The sequence below is a fragment of the Calidris pugnax genome, unplaced genomic scaffold (genome assembly GCF_001431845.1).
Source record: "Calidris pugnax isolate Ruff unplaced genomic scaffold, ASM143184v1 scaffold135, whole genome shotgun sequence".
NCBI classification, from domain to species: domain Eukaryota; kingdom Metazoa; phylum Chordata; class Aves; order Charadriiformes; family Scolopacidae; genus Calidris; species Calidris pugnax.
In genome coordinates this window covers 138,819-165,853 of record NW_015090961.1, presented here as the reverse complement: position 1 = coordinate 165,853, position 27,035 = coordinate 138,819, and the positions used below count along the sequence as shown (strand labels likewise).

General features: G+C 54.0%; 1 protein-coding gene across 6 annotated transcripts in view; it reads left to right on the top strand.

Annotated features, from left to right (window-relative positions):
- RGS3 (regulator of G-protein signaling 3) overlaps nucleotides 1-27,035 on the top strand; it is a 128,026-nt gene that overhangs the window by 56,546 nt on the left and 44,445 nt on the right. For all 6 annotated transcript variants that reach the window (XM_014952389.1, XM_014952387.1, XM_014952390.1 and 3 more), the window contains 3 exons: nucleotides 1,078-1,161; nucleotides 9,204-9,315; nucleotides 17,493-17,533. In XM_014952389.1, the coding sequence (XP_014807875.1) occupies nucleotides 1,078-1,161; nucleotides 9,204-9,315; nucleotides 17,493-17,533 (237 nt within the window). The remainder of the gene's footprint in view (nucleotides 1-1,077; nucleotides 1,162-9,203; nucleotides 9,316-17,492; nucleotides 17,534-27,035) is intronic.

The window sequence follows — 27,035 nt, the reverse complement described above, 5'->3', positions numbered from 1 at the left end:
GAATTTAGTGGTGGTAGCTCCAACTACCTCTGTGCCTTCCATTTTGTCCTTTATATGGCCAGAACCCCAGACAACCTCACATCTGATCCTGTGTGTTTAAGTGTATTTAAGATGAATGCTTTCATCTCGAAGGCTGGGGGGGGCCATCCATCCTCCCCCACCAGCAGCGGTGACACTGGCACCTCAGCTCCGACCGGTGATTCCCTTCGGGTTCCAGCACTGGATCCGTGTGGTCTGTCACCCCGGAACACGTGGGGCTGGGCTGGGGGACAGGTTTTGCTCACCTCTTTCCCCCCCGGTGGCACCCAGGTGACTGTTCATGTACCACCAGAGCCATCACCAGCCCTGCTTGTGTGCAATGTTTGCCTTTTGGTAGGAACCCAGCTGGCACTTCTGCCTCTTTACTCCCAAACTTGTGTCTTGGGTGTTTTTGCCACTCCAGGAACTGGTTTTGATGCTTCACAGCATCTGAGGTGCCCTCACATGCTGTGCTGCTCAGGAGGATCCTCCTGGGCTGGTTCTGCAGGGTGTTTGCCCTGTGGCCAGGACCACTGAACCTCTTCTGGTCTTCTCCAGCATTAACCAGAGAAGGCACTGGCTGGGGTGCAGCGTGGCATGAGGAGGAAGGGCAGCCTTCTTAAGGTTGCTTTAACGTCCCGTGAGGGCAATCCTTAAAATCATGGAGCAAATATTCTTGTCTGAGGGACGTGAGAACTCGACGTGGCACCGTTGTGGTTGTGTTTCCTGCGAAAAGGCGCCGGTAGCGAGGCCTGCGCCGTGCACAGCAGTGAGCACACAGAGGCGAGGGGCTGGTTGTCTTTTTATAGCTGGCTCTGACGTGGGTGTTAGTGTGAGGTTTGCTGCTTTGTACCCTGTCGCCGGACTGCAGGCTCCCTGGCCTTTTGGCCACAGTGTGGGGTGGCTTCTCCCACCACGGGTTACAGCTCAAAGTGAAGACAACAGTGGGTTTGGTGGGTGGAAAGTTTTTCTGGCAAACCACACTTCCAGTGGAAGGTTTGACTCTTTCTTCCTTTTTCTTTTTTCTCTTTTTTTTTTTTTTTTCCTTTTCAAATGTAGCCCCTAGATCTTTGCAACCCAGCCCGGACTCTGCTTCTGTCAGAGGAGCTGCTTCTTCACGAGAGCAGAAGCAGGACTATACAGGTGAGGCTCTTTCCGTGCTCTCTGAGTTTTCTGAACGCGCTCGTCTGCGGTCTTACATGGTAGATTGAGAAGGGAAATGTTTTATTGTGCAGTACTTATATTAATATATGATATTTGGAAATCCTTATAATAAGTTTAGCATGAGAGAAACTGAATATCAAAACTCTTCTCTGCTAGAAATCAGCTTTTTTTCTTCTCAGTCTTCACGCTGACAAGGAAGAAATTGCGCGTGGTGAATGTGTGCCCATCACAGCATGGCAGCTCAGGCCAGAGGCCCTCAGAAAGAGGGAGTTTCAGAATATTTTGTGCCAGGTTAGAGAAGCAGAGAGGGAACTTGTTTCAGGGGGTTTCAGAAACTTAGTTCCTGAAACAGGTCCCGTGTCTTGTCCAAATTAGTTCCTGAAACAGGTCCCGTGTCTTGTCTAAATCCCTCTCTTTTTTTTTTTTATTTTTCTAACTTCAGCTTCTCTTCTGCAGTGTTACTGGGGGGCTGGTGAGGGTCTGGCTCTGTGCTGAGCCCATGTCTGTGACAGCTTTCAGCAGCCAAACTGGCTGAGTTCGGGTGCGTTGGTTCCAGTTGCTGCTGGTTCCCTCGTGTCCCACCCTGAAGCCTGCAGAGCCCCGGGCTGTGGGGCAGCGGGGCTGGGAGAGCCTGGAAACTGGGGGAAACTGCTGTTTCTTTTGGGGCATTTTCAGAGAATCTCACTGCTGCACAGAATAATTTTCTTTTGAATTTAGTTGGAGTGAATTATGTGTCATCTTCCCAGAGCCATAGAGGGATTGTTCCTTGACTAATCTTAGTTTCTGGGTAACACCTTCTGGGTGGTGGAGAGCAGAATCCCAGAGACCCGTCACATCGCTGCTCAGTGCAGAGCAGTAGAAGGTTGTGTTACGTGACTCCTCCCTCTTCCTGGTTTTCAGTGTGTAATTCATCCCTTGCTTCGATTTGAATCACTATTTTTTTTTTTTTTGCTGCCAAAGTACATGAAAAATTGCATGCTCAGTTAGGAAACCTGGCATGATTTGTAGGTGAGACTCTTCCCCTGTCTGTGCTGCTGTTCTTTGCTGCTCGGGGTCTCTGGGCTCCTGTGTGGATGGACACCAGGCAGACACATGGCGTGGAAATCCAGTGGCCAGCCTGAAGTCAGGATGCTCCTGCTGCGTGCTTTGGGGTTGCTTGCTTTCAGGGCAGACTCAGAGGACTGTACTAACAGCCAAATGTGGAATAATTAAGAATAACTAATGGCATTTACAGCCTGGTTGGAAGGTGTGTGGGTGTATGGGGGTGTTCATATTTATTCAATGGAGAACCTTGGGATGAGCTGGTTTGGAAAAGGTGTGCTGCTGTCTCCACATGGCCACATCAGCCATTGCAGAGCCCCAGCCGTGGGCAGGATCAGGAGAGGACACCTCAGGGAAAGGACTCCGTTTGCTTACAATGCCCTAAGGAGGAGCGTGAGGCTGGAGGAGGATTTCCCAGTTGGAGCTGCTGCCAGGAAAGGGCAGGATGCTGAATGCTGGCCAGGAACGTGAGACAGTGTTTGGGAATGATGGTGCCTCGAGGCCGTGATGTCTGTGCAAAGCCTGGCAGAGGGGCAAGGCGAGGGGTGGGCACTAAGGGTAGCAGCAGGGAATGGGAACGAGCATGTGGCAGAGTCTGCTTTGGGAGGCAGGAGGCTCCTGTACTGCTGGGAGTTGTGGGGAGCAACACTGGGACATCAGCCATGTCCCTGGAGAAGGGCTTTCCCGTGTCTGCAGTGTGTCACGGGGTCTGTGCAGGCTTTGCAGAGCTTCAAGGAATCAGTGCAGGTCTCTGGAAAGCCCGAGACTCTCCTTCTCCAGCCAAGCAGGGGTGTCTGCTTTGGTCTCAGGGTGGCTGTGAGATAAGGGAAACTAAACTTCTGAAGCCAGCAAGACCTAAAATGTCCTGGACACAATGGAGTTTCCCCTGGTACAGAAAAGCTCTGACTTCTCTTTTTGTTGGACTCAAGCTTGGTCCAAGCTCTGACTTCTCTTGGTACAGAAAAGCTCTGACTTCTCTTTTTGCTGTACTCAAGCTGGGTCCAAGCTCTGACTTCTATTTTGCTGGCCTCGAGCTTGGTCCCTCTCCAGCCTCCTCTGCTGCCTGAGCAGAGACTGACTTGTTTCCAATGGGTCCTTGTTTCCTTGCTCCATGTGGTTTTCCATTTTCCCACTGCTCTTCCCACCCAGCTCCTCTCAAACTGGGCCACTGCTCCTGTGGGTCTCAGGACTGGTTTCTGTACGTTATTCTGCTTTGGCCAAGTGGCTGGAGAGGGGAGAGCCCAGGGTCTGGAGATGAAGGCCCTGTTTTGTTTTCTTTTCAAAAAAAGCAGATTCTTTTCCCCTTGGCACTTTCCACATCACCCTCGTCACCGAGCAAACTCTCTCCCATCTCCTGAAGGAGTCAACCTATCTCTCTGGAGGCTTGCCAGGATCTGTCCTTTCCCTGACCTTACCTCTGGGGCAATCCTTATTCAGGCCTTAATCACATCCTGTCTAGACTTTGTTGCGGTTCCCGCTGTTATGGTCTTCTGAAAGCCCTCCAGCCTGAAGTGCCAGAGGAACTAGCGTGATGCAGGTGATGGTGCACAAGGTGTCAAACACGGGCTTTGTCCTTTTTGGTCCATCTCTAATGTGCCTGGAGGCAACTTCCCAAAGCCCTGAGGCACCTGCCCAGCGTGGGCCACGCTCGCCCCCTTCTCAGCTCTCTTTTCTGCCATCCTGGCAGGGGCTGCAGGTCAGGATGGTCTTCGCTTGAGCTCTGCCAGGGGGATGGAGGACATGGACTGGCATGCCCAGGTTTTACGCTTTTCTCTGCAGGGCAGGAGGCTTTTCTCTCTTATCCCAAGTGTTACACTGCGAATTCCTGGCACTCCTGGCTTGGGAATGGGTTGTTGGCTTCCTGTTTCAGTGGGTGGCTGACTTTGGCCAACACAGTGGGTTGTCCAAAACCCATAGGCATATCAAGATCTTGTTTTCAGCCTTTTTGAGTCCCTTTTACTAGGTGAGAATACCAGAAACCTGCACTCACCTCCTGCCTGCACCACACAACTCGCACTTACTCTATCCCTTCTTCTTCACTCCCCTTCATATCCTTCTTTTCCTCATTTTTTACACCATTTCCCCATCTGCACAGCCACTGCTTATGCTTGTGTTTGAGTGCTTGATCCCTGGAGGTCTTCAGTACCTGCTCTCCCCTGGTGCTCATGGTAGAAGGATATTTGATTTGGGTAGGCCAAGGTGAGGTTCAAGGGTGACAGCTAAAGCCTTCACCATGGATCTCCTTTTGGTGTGGTGGTTATTTGCATCAAAGTCTAGCTGAGCATAAAAACTCCTTCCTGAGTGTATAAATTCCTTGCTTATAATCTTGGCAGAAAAAAAATGTGTGAGGTGGTAAAAGAGGGTAAATGCATTGTGGGGTGAAGTCTTGGAGAACGTGCATTTAATATGGATACATGCAGAAGTAAAAATCCAGCAGCAAAGGAGCCAGGTCATGCTTCAAGAGTTAGAGCTGTAGCGTGGAAAGCAACGACTCAAAGGCTTTGGTTTATCACTGAAGGTGGTTAAGTTTCCCTGACCTGAAGCTCATGCCCTTCTCCAAACTGGATTTCTTTTAATCATATTCTCCTATTGCTCTGGTCTGTGTGAAACCAAAGTGAGTAACGGCCGGGGCAGAGCTGGAGCCAGGAAAGCTGCCACTTGGAAGCGTGTGATCAGGGGAGCCCTGATGAGAAGTGACTGGGTGAGATCACCCTGTGTGGGGGAGCTGCGTCATTCTTGGTCTGATGGGTGAGCTCTGCTTCATAGAGGATACTGATGGTCTCGTGAGGGCTACAAGGATAAATCAAGATGTGGAAAAAAATATGGAAGATTAAGAAAGCTTCATCTATTTAGCTCAACTGAATGAATGGGGACACTTGGACTTTGCAGATACGACCCTCGTATGGTTATCACTGGAGCTTCTCCTTGGAGTTGCACCCAATTCCTCTGGAGAAGAATCCAGTACTGGTAAATAAAAATTGTGTGTGGATCAGTCCTAGGAGCAGATACCTGTCTTAAGAGCTCCCCACCAAGGATTATAGGATTTCTCTGGCCAGCAATGTAGGGGGTCACCACCATGTTCTCCTTTGGCATCAGCTCCATCAGAAAAGACCTGCCTCTATTTTTCTGGGCAGAGGTATAAGATGATTATGAGAGAGAGAAGAGAGGGTGATGTCTCAGGAGGCATCCATGGCTCAGGCTTTGCCTGCCGAGCTCGGGGCCAAGCGTGCAGGGTTTGCACGGATCCAGTGCACGAGTCCCTCGTGCCCGTGAGAAGGGGCACGAGGGACCCTCGTGTCCAGAGAAGGGCGACAAAGATGGTGAGGGGTCTGGAGAATAAGTCTGATGAGGAGAGGCTGAGGGAGCTGGGGTTATTCAGCCTGGAGAAGAGGAGGCTGAGGGGAGACCTTCTTGCTCTCTCCAACTCCCTGAAAGGAGGGTGTAGAGAGGTGGGGGTCGGTCTCTTTTCTCAAGTCACAGGCGACAGGATAAGAGGAAATGGCCTCAAGTTGCGCCAGGGGAGGTTCAGGCTGGATATTAGGAAAAATTTTGTCACTGAAAGGGTTCTCAGGCATTGGAATGGGCTGCCCAGGGAGGTGGTTGAGGCCCCATCCCTGGAGGTGTTCAAAAGCCGGGTTGATGTAGTGCTGGGAGGTCTGGTTTAGTGATGATGCTCCTTGTTTGTTGTGTGGGTGTCTATTTTTGTCAGTGAGGTTGACGGTTGGACAAGATGATCTTTAAGGTCCCTTCCAACCTAGAAGATTCTGTGATCTGTGATTCTGTGTCCCGATGCCCGGCTGCAGACTCCTCCCTGCCCTGACCACTCCTGTGCGGGGGGGAGCAGGGAGAATGGGGTTAGGAGGAGAGGTAACTGTTCTTAAGCTTGGATGGGAAGGTACTTTGGCTGCAAGGCTTTAATTTCTGGGCACCTTTTCATAATGTTTTTGTTACCATATTTTGCTTTACAAGGCGTGGTTATGGCTTCCTCCTTCCTGCTGGGGCTCTGCAGCAGCCCCAGCCCTGATCTCCTGTTCTTGTCTTGGGGGAAGCACAGTAACCCCCTGCTTCCCACCTTCCCTCCTGGCTTTTGTTGTAGCTTGTTTTCTTTTAGGAAGCACTTGAACTGTGCCCCTTCCTCCTGGAACAATGCTTTGCCCGTTGTGTTCTGTAGTTAAATCCATCAGCAGAGGAGGCTTTGCTGCTTGCTGTCCTGCAGAGCACACCCAGATGAACCGTGTCTGAGACATCAGTGTTGGCCTCTATGGACTTTTTTTTTTTTTTTTCCCCTATAAAATCTCTTCACACCCCCTAAAAAGATCTGTGTGACAAGTGCTGTGTGGCCTTGATCACTCTAGTCATAGCCCGGGTGTGCCCGTCTCTGCCTTCAGAGGAGTCCTTTCATCACTCAGGTTATTCTGTGTCTGATTTTTGGTTAGGAAGTCAGGTCTGGGAAAAACCCAAAGACGCTCTGGCTCTCCAAGGAGCAGCTCTGGGGGATTCTGTGTCGTGCCTGGATGAATTCAGGCAATGCCTTTCTTTTCTGTTTGCTCTTTTGCTGTTATGAGCCCTGTGCTTTATCACGGTAGATGCCAGATCTGTTTGCAAAGGGCTGGTAGAGACATGTTCCAGCTTGCCAGCAGTGCCATGGCAGCCCTGGGCAGAGCTCCCCGTTACTCCAGCCCCCCCTTATACCTCCTGCTGCTGCTGCTGCCTCAGGGTCACCTGTGATTCGAGTTTCCTGTGCTCAGCTCTACAGGGGGGTGAGTGCTACCAGGGTCCACTGGAGCCCTGGGCCTCGCGGTGCTGGGGTGCTCTTGTCAGTCTCTGGCTGTGGAGGGACACCCCTGTTTCCTTCCCCCAGTAACTCGGAGGAGCAGAGGGACCTCTGTAAACCATTTTGTGTGGAGCTGCTCGAAAATCAAGTGTCTTCCTGGAAGCAGCAACTAATGGACCTGCTCTTACCTAACCCGCGCTGGCTGCGCTTTTATCTGCCCCACATCCCGAATTCAATCAGGCCCATCTTCCCATAAAAGCACAAAGTTACCTGTAAATGCTTTTTGTGTGTTTCTCTTTCCATGAGTCCCTAATTTAAATCTGCTTGGTTTTGAAGTGGTGGGTGTTTTTTTTCCTGCTGATACTTCTAATCTCTTTTTCTACCCTTCCCTTTGTGTTAGGTCTCCATTTTCTTCCCTCCATTTCCAGCATGGCCCCTTGCTGCTCCTGCTTTTATCTCCTTCACTTTGCTGTGTTGCTGTTTTCAAAATCCCTGAACATCTCTTCTTTGTGGCATCAGGCATGTCCCAGAAAAGTTGGTTGCCATTTGGAACAAGATGGGGATGGGAGAAAGATTATAGTGCAGATTGCACTTCGTTATTCCTTACATTACTAATAAGGTCAGGAGTGATGAAGAGGGTGAATGTGGGCACGAGGCCAACGGTGTGTTGAGAGCAGAGGAAGGGATTTTCCAAATAATACAGAGGAAAACAGACACTCCCTGGATTCATTGTCAATTAAAGCTACGCCAGTAGCTTTGGGCTTATTAAGAGTCCCACAAAAATGAATTTCCAGGGCAAGGAGAAACCTTGTGGTGAGGGCTTGATTTGGGCTGAAAGCCGGATGCTGCTGCCCTGCCGTGAGACTCACCACCTCGGGATAAACCCTTACCCAGCTCCTCCTCCTCCTCCTCCTCCTGACGTGTGTCTGTCACCCGCCGGGCACAGAGACTGACTGTACTGGCAGTGTGTCCTCGTAAACAGTGACTCAGTCCCTGTCCACAGCAAAGTCACCTCTCGAAGGGTGACTTGGTGGTGCCAGCTCCCAGGGAGCCCCCGGGACGCGGGGTGGTTCGCTGCTTTGGCCAGAGGGTTGCTGGAAAGATGCAAACCCTTCCTTGCTGATGCTTGGTGTTGCAAAGCAGCTTTCCTGGTGCTGTGGGAGGTTTTTTGGGAGCATCCCAAGGCACGGTTCAAAACAGCCACGTGCTCACACGCTGCGTCCTGTGCTGAGAACAGTGGGGGGCTCGGTGGCGTGCAGAAGGGTTGGCATCCAGTGTGCCCAGTGGCCTTCTGCAGCCGCTTCCTGGCATCTGCTGGGTTTTGCTGGGAGCCCCTGGCTCCTGCTGGAGAGCAGGGCAGGCTCAGACCTCCTTTACTGGTGTAATGATTGCACCGAGCTACTCTCCCCCAGTAGGTTTCTGGGTCAAGGATCTCCAGTGCAGTGGAGAAGCTCATTCTTCTTATTTTAAAGATCGCCCCAGTCTGCACTGATTGCCCTGGGGAGGTCAGCCAAGCCAGAAGCAGAACAAAATCTACCTTTTGAGCAGTTATGAATGCTCCGGGGTAGCTCCCAGCTCCTGGGACACTTGAGTCTCTGCTCAGGCACAGGGCTGGGCAGACACCAGGTTCAGTGTTTGCTTTTCACCCGTCAGCGTGGTTTAAAGGTGTCAGGTTTGTTCCCTGCAACCGCTCTCATGGGTTCTGCTCTTGTGAAAGCCAAACTGTTAATTTCTCACAGGGAGCAACCCGGGGAACTCAAAGGCTGCGAGTGGTGAGAAGCTCCACCGTGAGCACCTTTGGGGAGATCACATTTGCTTTTTGGGCTGCAACTTCTGCAGCGTGCTGGAATTAGTCGGCAACTTATTCCCTCCTCCTCCTCCTCAGATTTATCATTTATGTAAATGGGAAGTGACACGAGAGAGCAGAGGGTGTGTTTGTGTGGTGTTCTGCTGTTGGGCAGGTTTATTCCTCTTGTCATGGGACTCCACCAGCCTCGGTAGGTGGCTGCCAAGCCCGGGGAGCCTCGTGCGAAGCTCGCTGGGAGCACCCGGAGGGGTGTAGCAGCAATCAGCCCCTTGGGAAGGGCTGCCTGGGCTGCCTGGCATGGCTGGTGCATTTCCCTGGGGCAGAGGACCTTCCCAGGACGCTCTCTCAGTGCCAAGAGATGAATTCCTTATAGCTGCTTTGCTGCTCTTGTGTTTCCAGGTGACCCTCTTTGTCTACTCCGACCTGCTGCTCTTCACCAAGGAGGACGAGCCTGGGCGCTGCAACGTGCTGAGGAACCCTCTCTACCTGCAGAGTGTCAAGCTCCAGGAGGGTGAGTGTCTGCAGCAGCAGTTGGAGACATTTGGGGCATTTTCTGGGCCACTAGCTAGAAAGGTTTCTCACCAGCAGCAGGATACCACACCACTATCCCACTGCTTCCAGTATGTAACATCCAACTGGTGCTGCCAGATCACCCTTCCCTGGGGTGCAGGGCCAGCATCCCCCTCCCCAGCCCTGAATTAACCCTGTCCCCAGGAGCTCCATCTCCTGGGACACCGTAGGGACACTCGGGCAGCACCACGTCCCAGGGCTTTTCAGGTGCATCTCTTGGGGATCTGGGGCCGCCGTTCCCCAGCATCTCTCTCTGCTGTGTGTTCCCCTTGCTGGGGTTACACTGCCCGCTGCGGGGGCTCGCCCAGGCTGGGAAAGGGAAGTGAAGTCTTGTGGTTTCCCCTGTGGTGCCTCGAGAGATTTCAGAGGTTGTCTCCCAGGCAGTCTGGTGAAGCCCTACTGACCTTTACTTCACTACTTCTCCTTCCAGCCGCCCACGTTTTCTCCCACGCCAGCAGCCCTCCCCCATGCACTCCCCACTGGTGAGGAAAGAGGCCTGCGTGGGTGGCTGTGGATCGTGCCCTTGCTCTCTTCACCTTGGCTGGGCTTCTGTGTCCAGCTGAGGGCTCAGGGAGGGCTACTAGGGCAGGGGGGTGGCTTGAAATCAGTTAATTCGAAATGCTGAGGCTGTACAGAAGATGGCCTTTAGCTGCTCAGGGTCAAAAGAGAAATGAGTGAATTGCTCTACCACATCCTATTTGCTGTGGTGGAGCCACTTCTTGGCCCTGGGCCCAGCTCCCACCTTGTTCCTCCTTTGGTGCAGTTGCTCTTTGGGTACAGGCTTCTTTTGTGTCGAGTTGCCCGACTGCAGCAGCCTGGGGCTGGTGCCCAGCTCCTCTGGCTGTGGGTATCACTGGACCAGGACCCCACAGGGAAAATCATCATTAGATATAAGGAAAAACTTTTCTGTGATGAGGTTGGTCAAATGCTAAGCTGCCCAGAGAGGTTGTGGGATCTCTGTCCCTGGGGGTGTTCAGGACCCAACTGGGCACAGCCCTGAGCACCCTGCTCCGGCTGCTTTGGGAAGGGGCTCGGACAGGAGACCACCAGAGGGTCCCCTTCCCACCCGAATTGCTGTGTAACTGTATGAGATGATGTCTTTGTGCAGTCCTGTGGCCCTGACCAAAAAGGGATTAATCCAGATTTGGGCTGCTCCTCCAAATAAATCATTTGCTGGATGAATTTTGCCACTTCCCGTGACTTTCCCCAGCCAAGCTGGGAGCTCTGTGCACGAGCTGCGTCTCTCTGCGTCCCCCACGTTGTTGTGAGCCTCAGTGCTGGGGCTCTGCAATGCTCTGCTGGACACCACAGGCTGCCTTTCGGTTGTTATTTCCTGTTTCCAACAACATTTCTGTTCCCAAATTAATTCAAGGATCTCTTTGGTGGGGGGAGAAACATTTCTGTTCCCAAATTAATTCAAGGATCTCTTTGGTGGGGGGAGAGACATGGTGAGTGAGATGGGGCACCATGGTGTGAGCCATTTAGAAAAAGCCATTGAAGCTTTGCTGGGGTTTGTTGAGTTTGTTCTCAGCGCTGCTTATTTCTAAGAAACGGACAAAAGGGATTGTTCCTTGTTGAAGTGCTCGTTGGTCAGCGTCTGCTCCGGGAGCGCATGCTCCTCTGGCTGCTCTCAGGGGCTGTTCAACAGCCCTGCTCTTATTCCTCTCCTTGAAGAAATCACCTTCCCTGGTGCTGGTCCTGGCTCTGTGCACGAAGGTCTGTTTGCATCTGGGCTCGGGAACGTGCCTCCGGACCTCAGGCAAAGCCATTGGATTTTGGGAGCAGTTTTCTGCCACTTATTTCCTTCTTGCCATAATAACGTGGCTGGATCACATCTGGAAGAGCTGAAGGAGCCTCTCTGGAGGGGATGTTTGTCTCTGCAGCGCTGAGCTGCCCCCCCAGACGCTGGCAATCCGGCACGGTCAGAGTTTTCAGGCAGCTCATCCTCCTGATTTGGGCAGAGCCCCTTCACAGGCGGGTGGAACGAGCAAAAAAGATGTCCGTGCCTTTTGGCAGGGGTTTTCTCTTGGTCTCCTGAATAACTGAATGGCACATGAATAGGAACAGGCGTATTGCTGAGTATAACAATTGAGACATCTCCGGTACACTGAAGACCATTGTGCTGTTTCCTGTTTCTGCTGCTCGCTGCACTGTGCGAAAGCAAATCAGTATAATCTGCTTTACAATGCTCTGTCTTCCTGCTTTAGAAGCTGAGCGTGGCTGATGAGCACCGCGCCGGGCAGCGCTTCCAGCACGGCAGGGCTGGCTTCCTCACTAGATACTGTGGGAATTTCCACAAGGAGGTGGCCACCTCCCTGTGGGATCCTGGCCCTCCCTGGGTGGGTGGGTGCCCTCCAGGGACAGAGAGGAGCACTCCTGTTTTGCAGCCAGAATGAGGATCCCCAGGTTTTGAGCCCCATCCCCAGCTGGGATCCTGCACGTGAGGACTTTTCATGCACTGCTTTGCTGTCCCCAACATCCCAACCCGCCGTGGCTTACAGCAATCAGCCCCAAGATGGGCAGATGCTCAGAGTATGATTTATGGGGCTTCTGATCCCCTGTGGCTTCTCCCTTCTGCTCCAAAGCTGCTGCAAAGCACCCAGGGCTTACACGTCCCTGAGGACGAGTGCCACAAAGGGTGATGTGTCACAGAGGCTTGTCCCATCTCAAGAGCCAGGTCTGGATGTGCCCAAGAGCCTTCTGCTCTCCCCACACACCCAGGATCCCCAACATCCTGCCCTGTGAAACTCCTCTTTGGGTGCCTGATGCTGAGCAGACAGAAGGGGACAGGGAACAGGGTGCCCACCCTCACTGTGACCATTGCCACCGTCCTCCGGGCTGTGTGAGGAGGCTGAGGAGAGGAGCAGGACCATCTTCCCTCTTTTTCCCATCTTTTTGACCCCAGGCCCAGGGTGCACCATCCCAGTGCAGCGAGTGAGGGATTGCACAGGGCACCGAAAAATGGATGCTTGGGTACTGCTGTGGGGTCTGAACTGGGTGAGCCAAGACCCTCTGGGAGGGGAGGTGGATAATAGGATGACCATGAGCCAACAATCCAAGATGTCCAATGGCATCCTGGGGTGCATCAAGAAGAGTGTGAGCAGCAGGTCGAGAGAGGTCATCCTGCCCCTCTGCTCTGCCCTGGGGAGGCCCCATCTGGAGCACTGGGACCAGTTCTGGGCTCCCCAGTTCCAGAAGGACAGGGAACTGCTGGAGAGGGGACAGCAGAGGCTACAAAGATGATGAGGGGCCTGGAGCATCTCTCTTACGAGGAGAGGCTGAGGGACTTGGGTCTTTTTAGCCTAGAGAAGAGAAGGCTGAGGGGGCATCTGATCAATGCTAAAAATAAAGGGTGGGTGTCAGGAGGATGGGGCCGGTCTTTTTCCAGTGGTGCCCAGGGACAGGACAAGAGGAAATGGGCACAAACTTGAATATAACAAGTTCCACCTAAACATGAGGAGGAACTTCTTTCCTTTGAGGGTGGCAGAGCCCTGGCAGAGGCTGCCCAGAGATGTGGTGGAGTCTCCTTCTCTGGAGACATTCAAACCACCTGGACACGTTCCTGTGCAACCTGCTCTGGGTGGCCCTGCTTTGGCAAGGGGTTGGACTGGATGATCTCCAGAGGTCCCTGCCAACCCCATGGGATTCTGTGAGAGAGGGATTTTTTGATTTTTGATCCTGTGTTTCTGTGGGTGGCACGGGGCGGTGGGCAGAGCCGGGAGCTGCGTAAGCGCCTGCCCCGCGCGTCACCGCGGGCGCTGGAGAGGGGACGTGTCCCCGCAGGACCCGCGTTCTCCTCCTGCCTGCGCCCAGCAGACGCAGCAGCCCAGCCCTGGGGCAGGGACGGGCCAAGTTACTGCAGAAGACAAGCCGGTCCCCGTCACGACCCATCAGGAAGAAACTTGAAATATCTTCGAGTGAGTTTGTTTTTCCTCCTGCTTGCTTCTTTGTAGTGTTTGGCTGAAATTGGCTGAGGGTTTGGGCTGTTCAGTTGTCACTAAAGGTGCCGCGTGGGGAAGAACTTCTTTCCTTTGAGGGTGGCAGAGCCCTGGCAGAGGCTGCCCAGAGATGTGGTGGAGTCTCCTTCTCTGGAGACATTCAAACCACCTGGACACGTTCCTGTGCAACCTGCTCTGGGTGGCCCTGCTTTGGCAAGGGGTTGGACTGGATGATCTCCAGAGGTCCCTGCCAACCCCATGGGATTCTGTGAGAGAGGGATTTTTTGATTTTTGATCCTGTGTTTCTGTGGGTGGCACGGGGCGGTGGGCAGAGCCGGGAGCTGCGTAAGCGCCTGCCCCGCGCGTCACCGCGGGCGCTGGAGAGGGGACGTGTCCCCGCAGGACCCGCGTTCTCCTCCTGCCTGCGCCCAGCAGACGCAGCAGCCCAGCCCTGGGGCAGGGACGGGCCAAGTTACTGCAGAAGACAAGCCGGTCCCCGTCACGACCCATCAGGAAGAAACTTGAAATATCTTCGAGTGAGTTTGTTTTTCCTCCTGCTTGCTTCTTTGTAGTGTTTGGCTGAAATTGGCTGAGGGTTTGGGCTGTTCAGTTGTCACTAAAGGTGCTGCGTGGGGAGCGGAGCCTTTGGATTAGCCCGGGCACTGGCTGCCACCTCCCCGGCGTGAGGTTGTCCCTCTCCCCGTGTCCTTCGTGGTTCTCTGTGGGGCAGGAGATGAGCAGAGCACGTTGGTTGCACGGCTCCAGGGCACGGCAGGCTCTGGCACGCCAGCCTGACCCTCCGGAGACTGGAAAAAGCTCCAGTGGAAGAAATTCCAGCAGACCTGGTTTGTGCTGAAATCTCTGCCCGGGGCTGCCCTTCCCAGCTCTGCCATCGCTCTCCTGCCTCCCCACGCCGGGGATTGGCACCGGCACAAGCCCAGCGGTTGGGCTGGGCAGCTGGTCCCTCACATCCCCTTTGTTTTCTCTCTAAAGGCAGTTACTGGTAGAAAATGGGATTTAAGCAGTTCCTTAGCCCGGGCCGTGTGTCCCGTTGTCACTGGGCTGCTTGGCCCACGTGCAGCAACGAGCCTCGGAGGGACAGGGGCAGGGGCTGCTGCACTGCAGGTTGCTAATGCCAAGATCTGGAGCTCAACGAGAGGAATTTGGAAGGGAACTTAATTCTGATGGTTTTGGGCTTTGTCAGGATCGCTTGTTACTGCAGAAGGAAGAAACAGAGGCCCAAGAGAAGTGGGGTCGTTCCCAGGGGTGATAAACTCCACCGTCACCGGTCTGTGCTGAGGCTGCGCGTCTCCCGAGGGCGACTTGTTCCTTGGATCAGCCGGGAAAGCCGGGTTAAAGCTCCTGAGGAAGAGTGGCTGGGACACCTTAGTCTTCTGCAATCTGCTTTGCAAGGCAGCCTGGAGAGCTGTGGTCGTGGTGCAGGGAGGAGCAGAGAGCCCAGCTGGGAAGACAGGGTGGCTTTTGTACCGCTGAGCGCTTGGGAAGCCGGAGCGGCAGGAGGGGATGGTGGATGGTGACTCGGATCCTGCCTCCAAACCCTCCCTGGGGGGAAAAGCACTGGCTGAGGGGCTCCTGTCGGAGGCTTTGGCTTTGTGAGGAAAATGCTCAGCGATGGTCCTTCTGGAATTTCTGGAAGGCGAGTGCCAGGAGAGCTCGAGCATTGCTGTGGGGAGCGGTGAATGGATTGTCTGTGGTGCAGAGTGAGGTTCGGGCTCCCAGCCAAGGCCGTTGGGCGTGTGCTCTCAGCGTGGCTCCCTGCTGGAAGGGGGGATCTGGAGGGGCAGCGGGGATGCCCTTTGGCTACCGGCTTTGGGGCCAGGCTGCTTCCCTCACCCTTGCCAGGGTAGGGCAGATTGAAGATCATGAAAAGACACAAGAGTCCCTCACTCGAGAGGTCCCCGGCAGCGCTCCCAGCAGGGCTGGGCTCCAGCATCCTGCTGTGACACCGTGTCCTGGTGTCCCCAGAGTGTGATGTTCCAGCCCCTATCCTGCACCGTGCATTAAAGGTGAAGCTGGTAGCGGAGGCAGATCTGCCCTCCCCCATCGGGCAGCTCCAAGGGGGACATCCAGCAAATGCCCCCAGGCCCTCGTGCTTCTCCATGGGGTTTGTGTTGCCCGTGGAGTGACTCAGGAGGTATCAGTCCCTCGGTGGGTCACAGCTCTTATCTTGACATTTGGGCTGCTGCCCACGGCAGAAGAATTGCTTTCCTCCGGGGAGCAGGGTGTTTCCACTGCTGTGCAGGGCCTGTTCCCATCGTTAGCGCAGCTTGGGCTGCTGAAATGAAGCAGGGCTTGTGCTGACACCGCTGTGGATGGGGTCTGCGGCCCTGCCCGGGCTGCGGATCTGATCTCATGGCAGCATTAATGTCATTAAAGGGGTTATGAAAGCTGCAGCCCGGCGGTGCCACGCAGTGTCAAGAACAAAGCTGGTGTGGGCCGTGCTGGTGTGAAGGAGCGAGCTGGCTCCTGGAGATGGGATGTCCTGCTTCAGAGTTGAGGTGACCCTGTCCTGTGGCAGCTTCATGTCCTCACACGAGGCTGATGTGTTACAGGAGCTGGCTTCCCTGGGGCTGGGGACACCCGTGTCCCACCAGCAAGGATCAAAGACCAGGGCAAATCTTCAGGAATGGCGTTTTGTTGGGGACAGGGAATGCTCAGCCTGCAAGAACCAGCCTGGTGGAGCAGCTGGAGCGTAACACGTCCCCTGGGACAGCAGCAAAGTGGGAGCTGAACTGGGCTGCTCCGTGATTTTAGCAGGACATGGATCGCAGTGTTGGTCACTGAATTGCCTCCAGCACCAACTCCTTTCCTGAAGCTGTGGAAGCACAAGTCCCTTGGCCAAGTCTCCTGAGTGGCACCACGCTGGAGGGAGCTTGGGGAGTTTGCTCTCAGCCCGATGGAGCAGGATGAGCTCTCCCCCCTGCCCCATGTTGGCCACTTCCCATTGCCCTGGGATTTGGCTCCATTTCCTTGGAGAGGCACCAACCCCAAGGGTGTGGGGGGGGGCTTTCTGGGCTGCTAGGTCATGTTGCTGACTCGTCCACCAAGACCCTTGGAGCACCTCTCCTATGGAGACAGGCTGAGGGAGCTGGGATTGTTCAGCCTGGGGAAGAGGAGGCTCCGGGGAGACCTTATAGCGGCCTTTCAATACCTGAAGGGTGCCTACAGAAGAGCTGGGGAGGGACTCTTTGCCAGCAAGTGTAGTGATAGGACAAGGGGAAACGGTTTTAAATTGGAAGAAAAAAGATTCAGATTAGATGTCAGGAAGAAATTTTTTACTATGAGGGTGGTGAGACACTGGAACAGGTTGCCCAGGGAAGTTGTGGATGCCCCATCCCTGGAGGGGTTCAAGGCCAGGCTGGATGGGGCCTTGAGCAACCTGCTCTAGTGGGAGGTGTCCCTGCCCAGGGCAGGGGGGTTGGAACTCGATGATCTTTGAGGTCCCTTCCAACCCAAACCATTCTATGATTCTATGACCCCCAGGTCCTTCTCTTCAGGGCTGCTCTCCATCCATTCACTGCCCAGCCTGGATTTGTGCTTGGGATTGCCATGACCCAGGTGCAGGACCTTGCACTTGGCCTGGTTGAACTTCATGAGGTTCCTGCAGGCCCATCTCTCCAGCCTGTCCAGGTCCCTCTGGATGGCATCCCTTCCCTCCAGCATGTTGCTCCACACAGCTTGGTGTCATTGGCAAACTTGTTGTGGGTGCCCTCAGCCCCACTGTCCATGTCTCTGACAAAGGTGAGCAAGGACATAAGGACAGGAACTGCTCTGGTCAGTGCTCCTGGGAGCAAAGTTTCCACTGTGGTAGGATGGGATAGACTTGGTGCCCAGGGTGGCTGCATGTCCTGTAGCAGGTTGGGCAGAAGAACCTGTGCGTGGCCTCTGAATAAATCAAACGTTTTTCCAAAGGGAATAACCCCAAGGAGGATCTGTGAGAACCTGGTGAGTCCATGCAGGACACCATCCAGCACGGCCTGCCCAGCGCACGGCCCTGCAGATGCGGCGTCCGTCCCCCCCAGATCACAGCCTGGTACTGGCAGATGACAACAATAAATATTCATTAAACGCTGTCCCTTAGCCAATTCCTCTGCCAGTGGCTCCGCTTGCAGAAATGCACTTGTAGCTTAATTTTGATCCCGGTTTTTCTTCTTTACAGGCTCAGAAGATCGGAAATTCTGCCTCCTTTACCTCGCAGAGGTGAGTGTTGCTCTTTCCCAAATTAACCTTCAAAGCGGGAGCTGAACACACACTGACAGCTCTGACCCTCTCTGCTGGGGCGAGGAGCGCCGAACGGGCTGATTTTTAACTTCCTTTTTAGTTAATTTGCCAGAGATCTGGAAAGGAAACGTTAATGGCTGCAGGCAGAATAGATCAGTAAGAAGCCTCCAAAAGGAGCGTGCGGCTGGGGAGGCTGGGCAGCACGGAGATGGGTTCTCTTTTCCCCTTCCCCCCGAGCACAGGAGATGGATCTTCCTCCACACATCTCCCTTTCGCTTTATCTTGGGATTCCTTCTCCCTGGGAGCAGATTCCCTTGGCTTCTATTCTGTCTTTATTTTCTGAGGCGACTTGCTTTCCTCATCTTCAAGCCCCTCGGGTTTGAAGCCCTGGAATAAAATCAGGAAGCTGAGTCTAAAAGATAGAATCGTAGCTCTCGAATGGCGCGGCTCGATGCTCTGAGCAGCTTTGGAATCACTCAGGAGTTGGCACAATCCCGTTTGTGTCACGAAGCAGCCAAGGAGGCTGCAGAGTTGGTTCCACAGCGACTGGAGCCACCGTATCATTGAACACTGCCGCTTGGGTTTTGGTTTTTTTTTTTTATTTTATTCCTTTTTGAGTGACTTTACCGTGTTCCTGCTTTCAAGGCCTTGTATTTTCAGCGGTGGAAATTTGGATGTGGGAAAAGATCCCCAGGGCGCAGAGGAGAAAGGCAAACATTGCTCAGCAGCCCCGGGAAAGAATAAGCTATTGTGAAAGCTGGGCGAAAACGGCCCAAATGAAAGTTGTTCACCTTGAGCGGCTGGGATTGGGGCCAAAGCATGAATTGCTGCGTAACTATGGGCTGACGAGTTCTCTCTCACGTTTCCGTCGTGTTCCTTCCTTGTCTCCTCCGTTTCTGCCCGGGGTGGTGGGGCGGGAGCTGCCTCCTGGGGGGGTTTTTGCTCAGACCAGTGTGATGTCTCCCTGCCCAGCTCCTCTGCTGGGACTCGGGGAGGCTGCGCTGGGTGTCGTCAGCCACATCCTCCTGTTCTCTCCTGCAGTTGGAAAAATGCATTTGGAGCCCAAGGTTTAATTGAGAAGCTTTGGGCCCCTGAGTAGAAGTGATTGAAAGAGAACTGGCTGCATTTTGTGAGGTCTGGGGCGGGGGGAAGACTCATCTTTGTCAAGATGTTATGAAGCGCTTTGGTTTCTTCTGACGTGCTTTAGTGGCTCTCACAGCTCTGGTGACTGAGATCTGTCACACCCATTGCAGTTGGAGGCTAGGAGGTGCATAGAAAATGTGAAATATCTCCTTTACTGCGTGTATGCTCCCCTGCAGAGCACAGCAGGTCCAACCGGGCTGTGACTATGGGATTCTGCAAACCCCTCTTATTCCCCCGGGGTATTTTGGAGCTTCCTGATCTGTGGTGACCGGTGGGTCTGCCACATGCCCCAACCCCAGCAGTGGCTGCTCACACCCTGCCCTGTGCCAGCCCGTGGCGTTCAGGTGGCATCAGGGCAGCCCAAAACCAGCATCCTGCTGAGCAGCACATCCCCCAGGCCACCCCTTCCCTCCCAGACCCCATGGGGTTGCTGTGAGGCTGGTGGTTTGCCCTGAGTGGGGGAGATGAGGTCAATGTGAGACCCTCCCAGTGGGGAGGTGATTCTCCAGCCCCTGGTTTGGCTGGGGCTTTGCTGGAAGGAAGGGAGAAGGCGGCTTTTTTGTGTGCGCTGTGAGAACGTGGCACAGACAGAAACAGCCACCTTCAAGGTTAAGGAGACAGAGAACTTCTAGTCCCTGATATCAGACTCCTCCTGCAATGGGCAATTTTGGTTGGGAAGGGGAAGCTGAGGCGTGGAGAGGGGGACATGACCATGAGTCAGCCGTGGGACAAGGCAGGATGGTGTCCTGCTGACTTCCCCACGGTGGCTTTTCTGGGAAACGGTGACCTGCAGTCCCGAGAGCCACGTGGAGCTGGTGACTGGGTGGCTGGGACATGGGCTGGTGGTATTCTGGTAGCAGAAACCTCTTGCTTTCGCAGTGTAGGGGTTGTGGAGCTCAATGAACCCTCCTCGGTGGAGGTGGACCTCAGGTGAAGAGAGATGGGCTCTTCTTAAACGATGGGATGGTGTCATGGGAGCCAGCCTGGGAGCATCTACACATCTTACTCCTGAAGGGAAGCCAAGAAAAGAGTCATTGTCAGGTTATCTCTCTTTTCTTTCTTTGCATTCCTGTTCCAGGAGCAAAGCTTTTGTTATAGGGTTGTGGGGGTGTCACCAGGAGGTTTTAAGTCTTGGAGGCATTCGTTCCTGCAGGCTGGCTGCACTCGGAGGCTTTGCGGGGGCTTGGGTGCCCCATTGGGCTGGTGGGAGCATCAGTTTGTGGCATTAAGATGATTTTTTGAATTTTGGTGGATTCAAGTGGATATCGTGTGAAAGCTGGGGAATGAAAGTGAAGACCTAGAGCTGGGGTGGGGTCTCTGGTCCAGCCCAGCGTGGGGATCCCTATTGCCTGACGGCCGTGGTGTCCACTGGGTGCCATGCTGCTGCCTGGGGGACCTCCTTTTGCCACGGTGCAAGGCTCAACCTCCTTCCTGGCTGAGGGAACGAGTGGTTTTCCCTCTGCAAGGATGGGCTTCCCACCCAGAGGGGCTGTGCTCAGGCTGCTGGGGTGGGGGTCGGAGAGGTCTGGGGGTAGCCTCTGGCAGGGTGCTGGCACTGGCACCCTCCTGGCACCCTGGGGGTCCCTGCGTTGTGGTGCAGCAGTGCCTGGTGCCTGGGTCCTGCTGGCAGATGTGGCTGTCCTGCTGCCCACCCCTGCTGGTGGCCACTAGAAAGCTTTGTATAAGGATGCGTTGGGGCCCGATGCTTGTGTGGACATGGGGTTTTGTGCCATGTCATCCTGAGGGGGCTCTCCTCCTCCTGAGCTGCTCCTGTCCCACTCTCTGTGGCACTCTCTTGCCAGCAGCACTTGGCCTGCTGGAGCCTTTTGCTGGCCCAGCTCTGCAGGCTGGTCCTGGCTGGGAGGGAGGTGAGGGGTGTGGGGGTGATTTTGGTGGTCAGCGTTATCCGAGCTCTTCTGCCACCATGAGCTGGACAAACACATCCTTTGTGGTGCCCTGGTGGGGCTTGGGAGGTCAGGAGCAGCTCTCGTGCTGCTGTTTCCTATCTACAAATCTTCTACAGTGAGCAGTAATGTGTTTAGTGCTGCTGGGAGTGGAAAGGGAGCCCACGGGGCCGGGCTGACTCTGCCTTTGCTGCAGGAATAGCTCTTTGCCGAGGCTTTGAGCTGCCAGCTCCTCCTCGGGAAGGTTTGTGAGTAATATTCTGACCCGTAAGGTCGCGTTTTTGCATTTGGATCTGGCGTGATCCAAAAACAAAAGTACGTTTCAATGTCTGTGGGTTGCTTAAATTATTTTAGACAGGAAAGAAAAATCCAAAAACAAAAGTACGTTTCAATGTCTGCAGGTTGCTTAATTTATTTTAGACAGGAAAGAAAATTCCAACCTTCGGGGAAACTGCAGTGTCATAAAAAAGTTACTGCTGGTCATCCTGGGACTCTTTAGTCTGGAGAAGAGAAGGCTGAGGGGAGACCTTATCAATGCCTACAAGTATCTCAAGGGAGGGTTGAAGGAGGAGGGAGCCAGACTCTTTTCAGTGGTTCCCAGTGACAGGACGAGGGGCAACGGGCACAAGTTGGAACATAAGAGGTTCCACTCAAATATGAGGAGAAACTTCTTCACGGTGAGGGTGGCAGAGCCCTGGAACAGGCTGCCCAGGGAGGGTGTGGAGTCCCCTTCCTTGGAGATTTTCAAGACCCGCCTGGATGCTCCTGAGTAACATGCTCTGACAAGCTCTAGGCAATCCTGCTTCAGCAGGGGAGTTGGACTAGATGATCTCTATGGTCCCTTCCAACTCTAAAATTCAGTGAAATTCAGTGAAATCCTGTCTGATTGTGTATCAGTAAATCACTCCACGGAGTTTAAGTCCTGTGCATTCTGGTTATTTACACTCAGATAGCGAATCTTTCTAGCCTGGTGTAGGTGACAGCAGAGGGGTGTTTGTTTCACAGGCTCCTCTGTGTGTGAATTGCAGCACTCGGAGGTCCTGAGTGCGGGGGGGCCCCATCCTGGTGGGGCATGTGGTCTCCTGGCAGGAAAGGGAAAATATAGGTTGGTGTTGGAAAGAATGCAGAAGCAGAGGAAGGTTCTCCACTGAGCTGTACGTTCTTGGTGGGTTCATTCCTCGTGGTGGTCACGGGGTAGCAGCAGTAGTCCCAGCACGGCCAGGATTTGGGCAGTGAAGGTGGTACCTTTTGATCCAGGGAATACTGTGCGTACCTGGAAGCTTGTCTAATTTTTCAAATTGCCAACTGGTAGGGGAAAAAGGACTAGCAATACTTGCGAACCCGGCCGAGCATGTGCTTCATTTCAATATTTTAAATCCCAAAGTTGAAAGAACAGACCCTGCCTGCGAAAGTTTTGGGCTGATCCGGTGTGGACCCGTGTTTCTGCACCCCAGAGGATTCCGAGTGGGGGGAGTTGGGCCCCGTTTCCCCCCTGCCCACAAGCCGTTCCCTGCAGGACGCACACACCTCCTGGGGTGACACGTGTAAAACCTGCCAGGAGAAAACATTTACTGTGCGGTGGGAATCGATGGGCTCAGAGGGAGCCAGTCCCGGGACGTGAACGTGGTCCAGGACTGTACTCACACCCTTCCCCGCTCCGGAAATATCCTACTGATAGGAAACTGCAGATCAGTGTTTTATTGCATTGTTAGAAGTTTTTGATTTGAACCCAACATGTTCAGACCAATTTGACTGAATATCAAATAGCTCAGTAAGTTTTTTTCGTTTGAAAAGCACCAGGAAAATGGATCTTTTCCTCTGGAAGTTTTCATCTGCAGACACTGGAGTTTCTCTTGGGAAACTGCTCCAACAGAAAATCTCTGCGGTACCAAGCCCTTGGCCTGCTGCGATGAGCGCACTTATGGACCTGAGCAAATTGATCTTGTTTTGGAGACACACTTCCGAACTCTGCACAGGAGATCCTCTGGACAAGTGTCAGAGAAATGCCACTGTCATCCCTCGTCCCCCCCGTCCCATGCCCTGGCTCTGTTTGGACACATTCCTGCACCCGTGGGGTTCCCCGTGGGCACCCCCGAGCTGTGTCCCAGCTGCTGGCAAGAGTCTACTTTGCACAAAAGCTTTTTAAACTGGACCACAACTGTGGCGAGGGGCAATGGTGTAGCTTTTCTAAATGTGCTTCACTCCGTGGTCACAGAATGTAGCTTTTCTAAATGTGCTTCACTCCGTGGGCACAGAATCATCATAGAATCACAGAATAGTTTGGGTTGGAAGGGTCCTTAAAGATCATTGAGTTCCAGCCCCCCTGCCCTGGGCAGGGACACCTCCCACCAGACCAGGTTCTCCAAGCCCCATCCAGCCTGGTCTTGTTTTTCATCCAGTCTTCACTGGAGGTGTCCCAGCTTGCTCCAGAGAATTAACTTCCTAAAGCTCTCTCTGTTCCTTGAGCATGACTATCTAATGACCTTAGGGATGTGGCATTTCTGTCCCACAGGGAAAAAGTAAGGAGAACTGAAGTTCCTATCTCCATACAGGGAATCTGAATGCTGGAAAAGCAGTCTATTGATGGTACAGAGGACTTCAAGGCTTGGGGACTTGCTGTGGCATGAGATATTATACACCTGGGTCATTTTGATTCCAGCTCTTCTGGATGTGTCATCAGAACAGTTCGCGAGGAGCTTTTTTGGGCACTGGCCTGGCAGATCTAGAGGACACTTTGGCAGATGGTTTGGTGATGGGGAAACGAGCAAAAGGGCTGGCTGGAGGTGACATCAAACCTATGCAACCAAGGGAGCAGCTAAGGTGAATTTGTTTAGTAAAGAACTTAAAAAGGACTTAATAATGAAAGAGAGAGAAAGAGTACAAATGGAGCACAACCAGAGCAGATGTCCTCACTGGCGCTTGGCTTGAGATGACACCACACTTGGCCTGAAAACCTAGAAAGACAGGAAATTGTTGGGGTGCGTAATAAATAGGTAAAAACCCTGGTCTGAAACCTCAACATCATCATCTGTGAGCATTGCTCTGCCAGGGAGGGCTTGGGAAGCCTTGCTCTTGCTTAATTGTGAACGATCATCATTGACATGGTAGAAAACAGCAAATAATGCCTGAAAAAGGGTGCGTATGACCTGACGTTTGGGAAAGTGGGAGATGATAAGGAGGACAGTTCAGTGACAGAGCAGCGGGTGTTCGTTGTTAAGGTGGGTGAATGAGACCTGGAGACCACAGCTGTGCCCAGCTCTGAGCCCGAAGCAGCACTGGCTGAAGATGCAAGAGCACTGCAGGGGAGAGGGATATGGTATTTTAAATTCCTGGTAAGAGAAAATGAAGTGTCAGCTGCATCAGGTGCCACGTGCAGGATGGGAGAAGGTAGAGGAGATGAGTGTTTGTCTGTGGATTGTGTGCTCTGTTGAAATTACAGCTCAGTTTCCTCTGACTGGTAACAGGAAGAGAAGAGGTGTTTGTCGGGTCTGTGGGCTGTGTTATTTGTCAGATGGGCTTCTCGTCCTGCCGCGAGGTGAAAGATCCCCTGGGCAGTGGTGGAGCAGGGACCACAGACAGGGCTGGGAGCGTTGGGATCAGTCAAACAGAAGGGCTTCAAGTAGAGAAAATCTGGATGTGCTCCTTGCTGCCTGCTCTTCCTGGTGTTATCACACGAATTTGAAGCCCATCGGGAGAATATGAAGGGTGTTCCTCTGCCTTCCTCTGCCCACTCCCAGTCCTGTTCAGCAGAAGGGAGGATTCCCTCTGCTCCAGCCGCTCTGCTGGGGATGACCAGGAGATGTTACCAAGTGAATAATCCTTTCTGACATTTCCTTGGCTTCCTGCACGTCCCACAAGCAGCGGCTCATTTTTGGGATGCTGGAGAAGGTCACCATGTGGGGCTGTGTCCTGCACACAGTGCTTGGGGTCACCCAGCTCTCCTGGAGGCTGGACCCTCAGCCTGCACACGCCGAATCCCTCTGCCCTGTCACAGCTGAACTCTTTCCTGAACAGAGGTTTCCATTTTCCTCCATCCCAAGGACGGCAAGTCCCAGCCACTGGATTTCTTTGTCTGTGATGCCAAGAAGCCCAAGCTGTGGCTTGAACCGCAGGCGCAGTGAGAGAACCTCAGCCCACAACTGCCAACATCTTGAAAAATGCTGCTGAAGGATGTTGTGACATGAACCCACCTGCGGATTCCCGAAGTCCAGCCCTACCCCGCATCCTCCTGACGTGCCCCAGATTTCAGCTGTAACTGAAACATTCACCTGGCTGAAGGCAGCGCTCTCCTGGTGTATTCCCAGAGCCTGCGCATGGAAGATGATGGCTGCGGAGCTGGTGGCCAGGCTGCTGCTCGGTGCAGACAGTTCCTCCTCTGCCAGAGTGCACTTACCAGGGTTAGATGATGTGGGGTGACACCAGCAGCAGCAGCATCCCCAGGTTGGCATAACCCATGGCTTGGGGACAGGGCAGCTCCCAGTTCAGGTCTCTTTGGGGAGAGCAGGGAGTGAAAGTGCCCCAGTCGGAGAAACTCATCAACGCTGTGTCCCTGCTTTTGTGAATCTTTCCACAGTTCAACCTGAATCTGAGTTTTGAGATGACCATAAAATGTACCTTTTGGAGCAGAAGTTCTTATTTTTTTTTTTCCCCCAGTTTTAATTCTCTCCTTCCTCAGCAGCATCATCTGAGTGCAACAGGGTCTGACTAGACTGGGGGGACCTGGAGCCACTGGTGGCTCTGCCCCATGAACCAGCAGGTGTGCTTTGCTGTCTCGGTGCCTCTCCTGATCCATGGGTGGCTGTAGGACAATGAAAACCCATTTCCTAAGAGCCAGCCCTTGGTGTCACAAGGAAGGATGGGCACAGCTCTCCTTCACCTGCATCTCTAGAGCCAAGTCCTTCTTCTCTGCAGAGATTGCTGTGCCCCACAAACAAGATGTGCTCCACACCCATCATCTGCTTGAGCACCCATGAGATCCTGTCACCTCCTGATCGTCCCAGCTTTCCTCAGGGCCCTTGATGTTATTGCCAGTGTTTGTTTTTTGGGCACCACCAGTGTGCCCAGCAGTCCAAAAACCACAGGAAGAGACGTAGTCCCCCTGTGCCCCCCCCCGGTACTGCTTAGCACGGGAGAAGCTGAACTTTCTCATCAGCCCTAGCTCTGTGGGTCATGAAACAACCAGCCAGCAGTTGCCTGTGTTTTGTGCACAGGATATTCCCAGGGCTGGCTGGTGGAAGGTTTGCGCTGCGATGTAAAAGCTATTGTAGTCTGGAGCCCGTTTCCGAGGTACTTCCCCTCTGGGATCTCTGCTGGGTTTGGCCGTGGCCCAAGGCTCTGACCGTTGGAGACCAGGGGCTGGGCAGAGCCGAGCTGGGCTGCGAGCCCTGGCCCTGAACCGCTTTGCCATGAGCCCTGCAGAGGAGAGGGGCCTGGGGGAAGGAGCAGGAGAGCATCCCCCTGCTCTGCGGGGGGAACGTCCACCCGAGGACCTCGCCACCCCTGGGAGCACGTTGGCTAGCAGGAGCTGGGGCAGGTGGCAGTGGGATGAGGATGTCCCCAGGTGAGGCCGGTGGCTGAGTTCCAAGGCTTTGGAGGTGTCAGGCCGAGTCTGGCTCCTTGTTGTGCTTGTCTCTTTGCTTTGCAGTGACAGGTAGAGCCACAAACAGCTGCTGCTGTGCTGGGTCCTGCACAGAGGGGCCTTTCTGCAGCGTGGGGTCTGGGGGTCCCTCCTGCCATGTGGTGCCATTTTCTGGGAGGTCCTCGGCTGATGGATGGCCTACAGAGCCAAGAGTCCCTCTTTGGCTGGTGGCTGCTGGGGTAGCCAGGAGCTCTGCCTGGCCAGACCCCTTGACTCTCATCTCCCCGTGGGGCTGGGGGGGGCATCTGCAGGGGGGAGCTTTTCCCATGGAGCCAAAGGGACCTTTTCCTGCAGATAATCCCTGGCCCATTTGGGGCTTGTGTTGGCTGGGCTGAGTCCTCCTCTGCGATCCATGCCCTGTGTTTTCCTCCCCCTCTCCCACGAGCAGCCCTGGTGCAGGGTCCGGTGCTGCCCCGGAGGCTCCCGCTCTGGCCGACACGAAAACACCTGCAATAACATGTTTTTCAAAAAAAGCTGAGGGCGAAGGCAGGCAGAAAGAAAGCAACTGGCAGCCACTTCAGTCGCTGGCTTTATCTGGTCGCAAACGCCCCCTTCACGCCATCTGCATCCTCCTTTCCCAGCACCGTGAGATTAAACCCTGTTTTCTCTCTGTAAATATTGGCAGGGGCAGCAGCAGCCTCCCTGAATGAAAACAATAGCGGGGAGGCCGGTTCCCAGGGTGAGCCCCGAGCCTGCGCAGGGCACCCAGCAGCCCTGGCCTCACTCACCTCCCTGCTCCGTCCCCAGCAGGGGCTGGGCTGTGGGGACACGTGTCACTGGTAAAGCTTTATCCCAT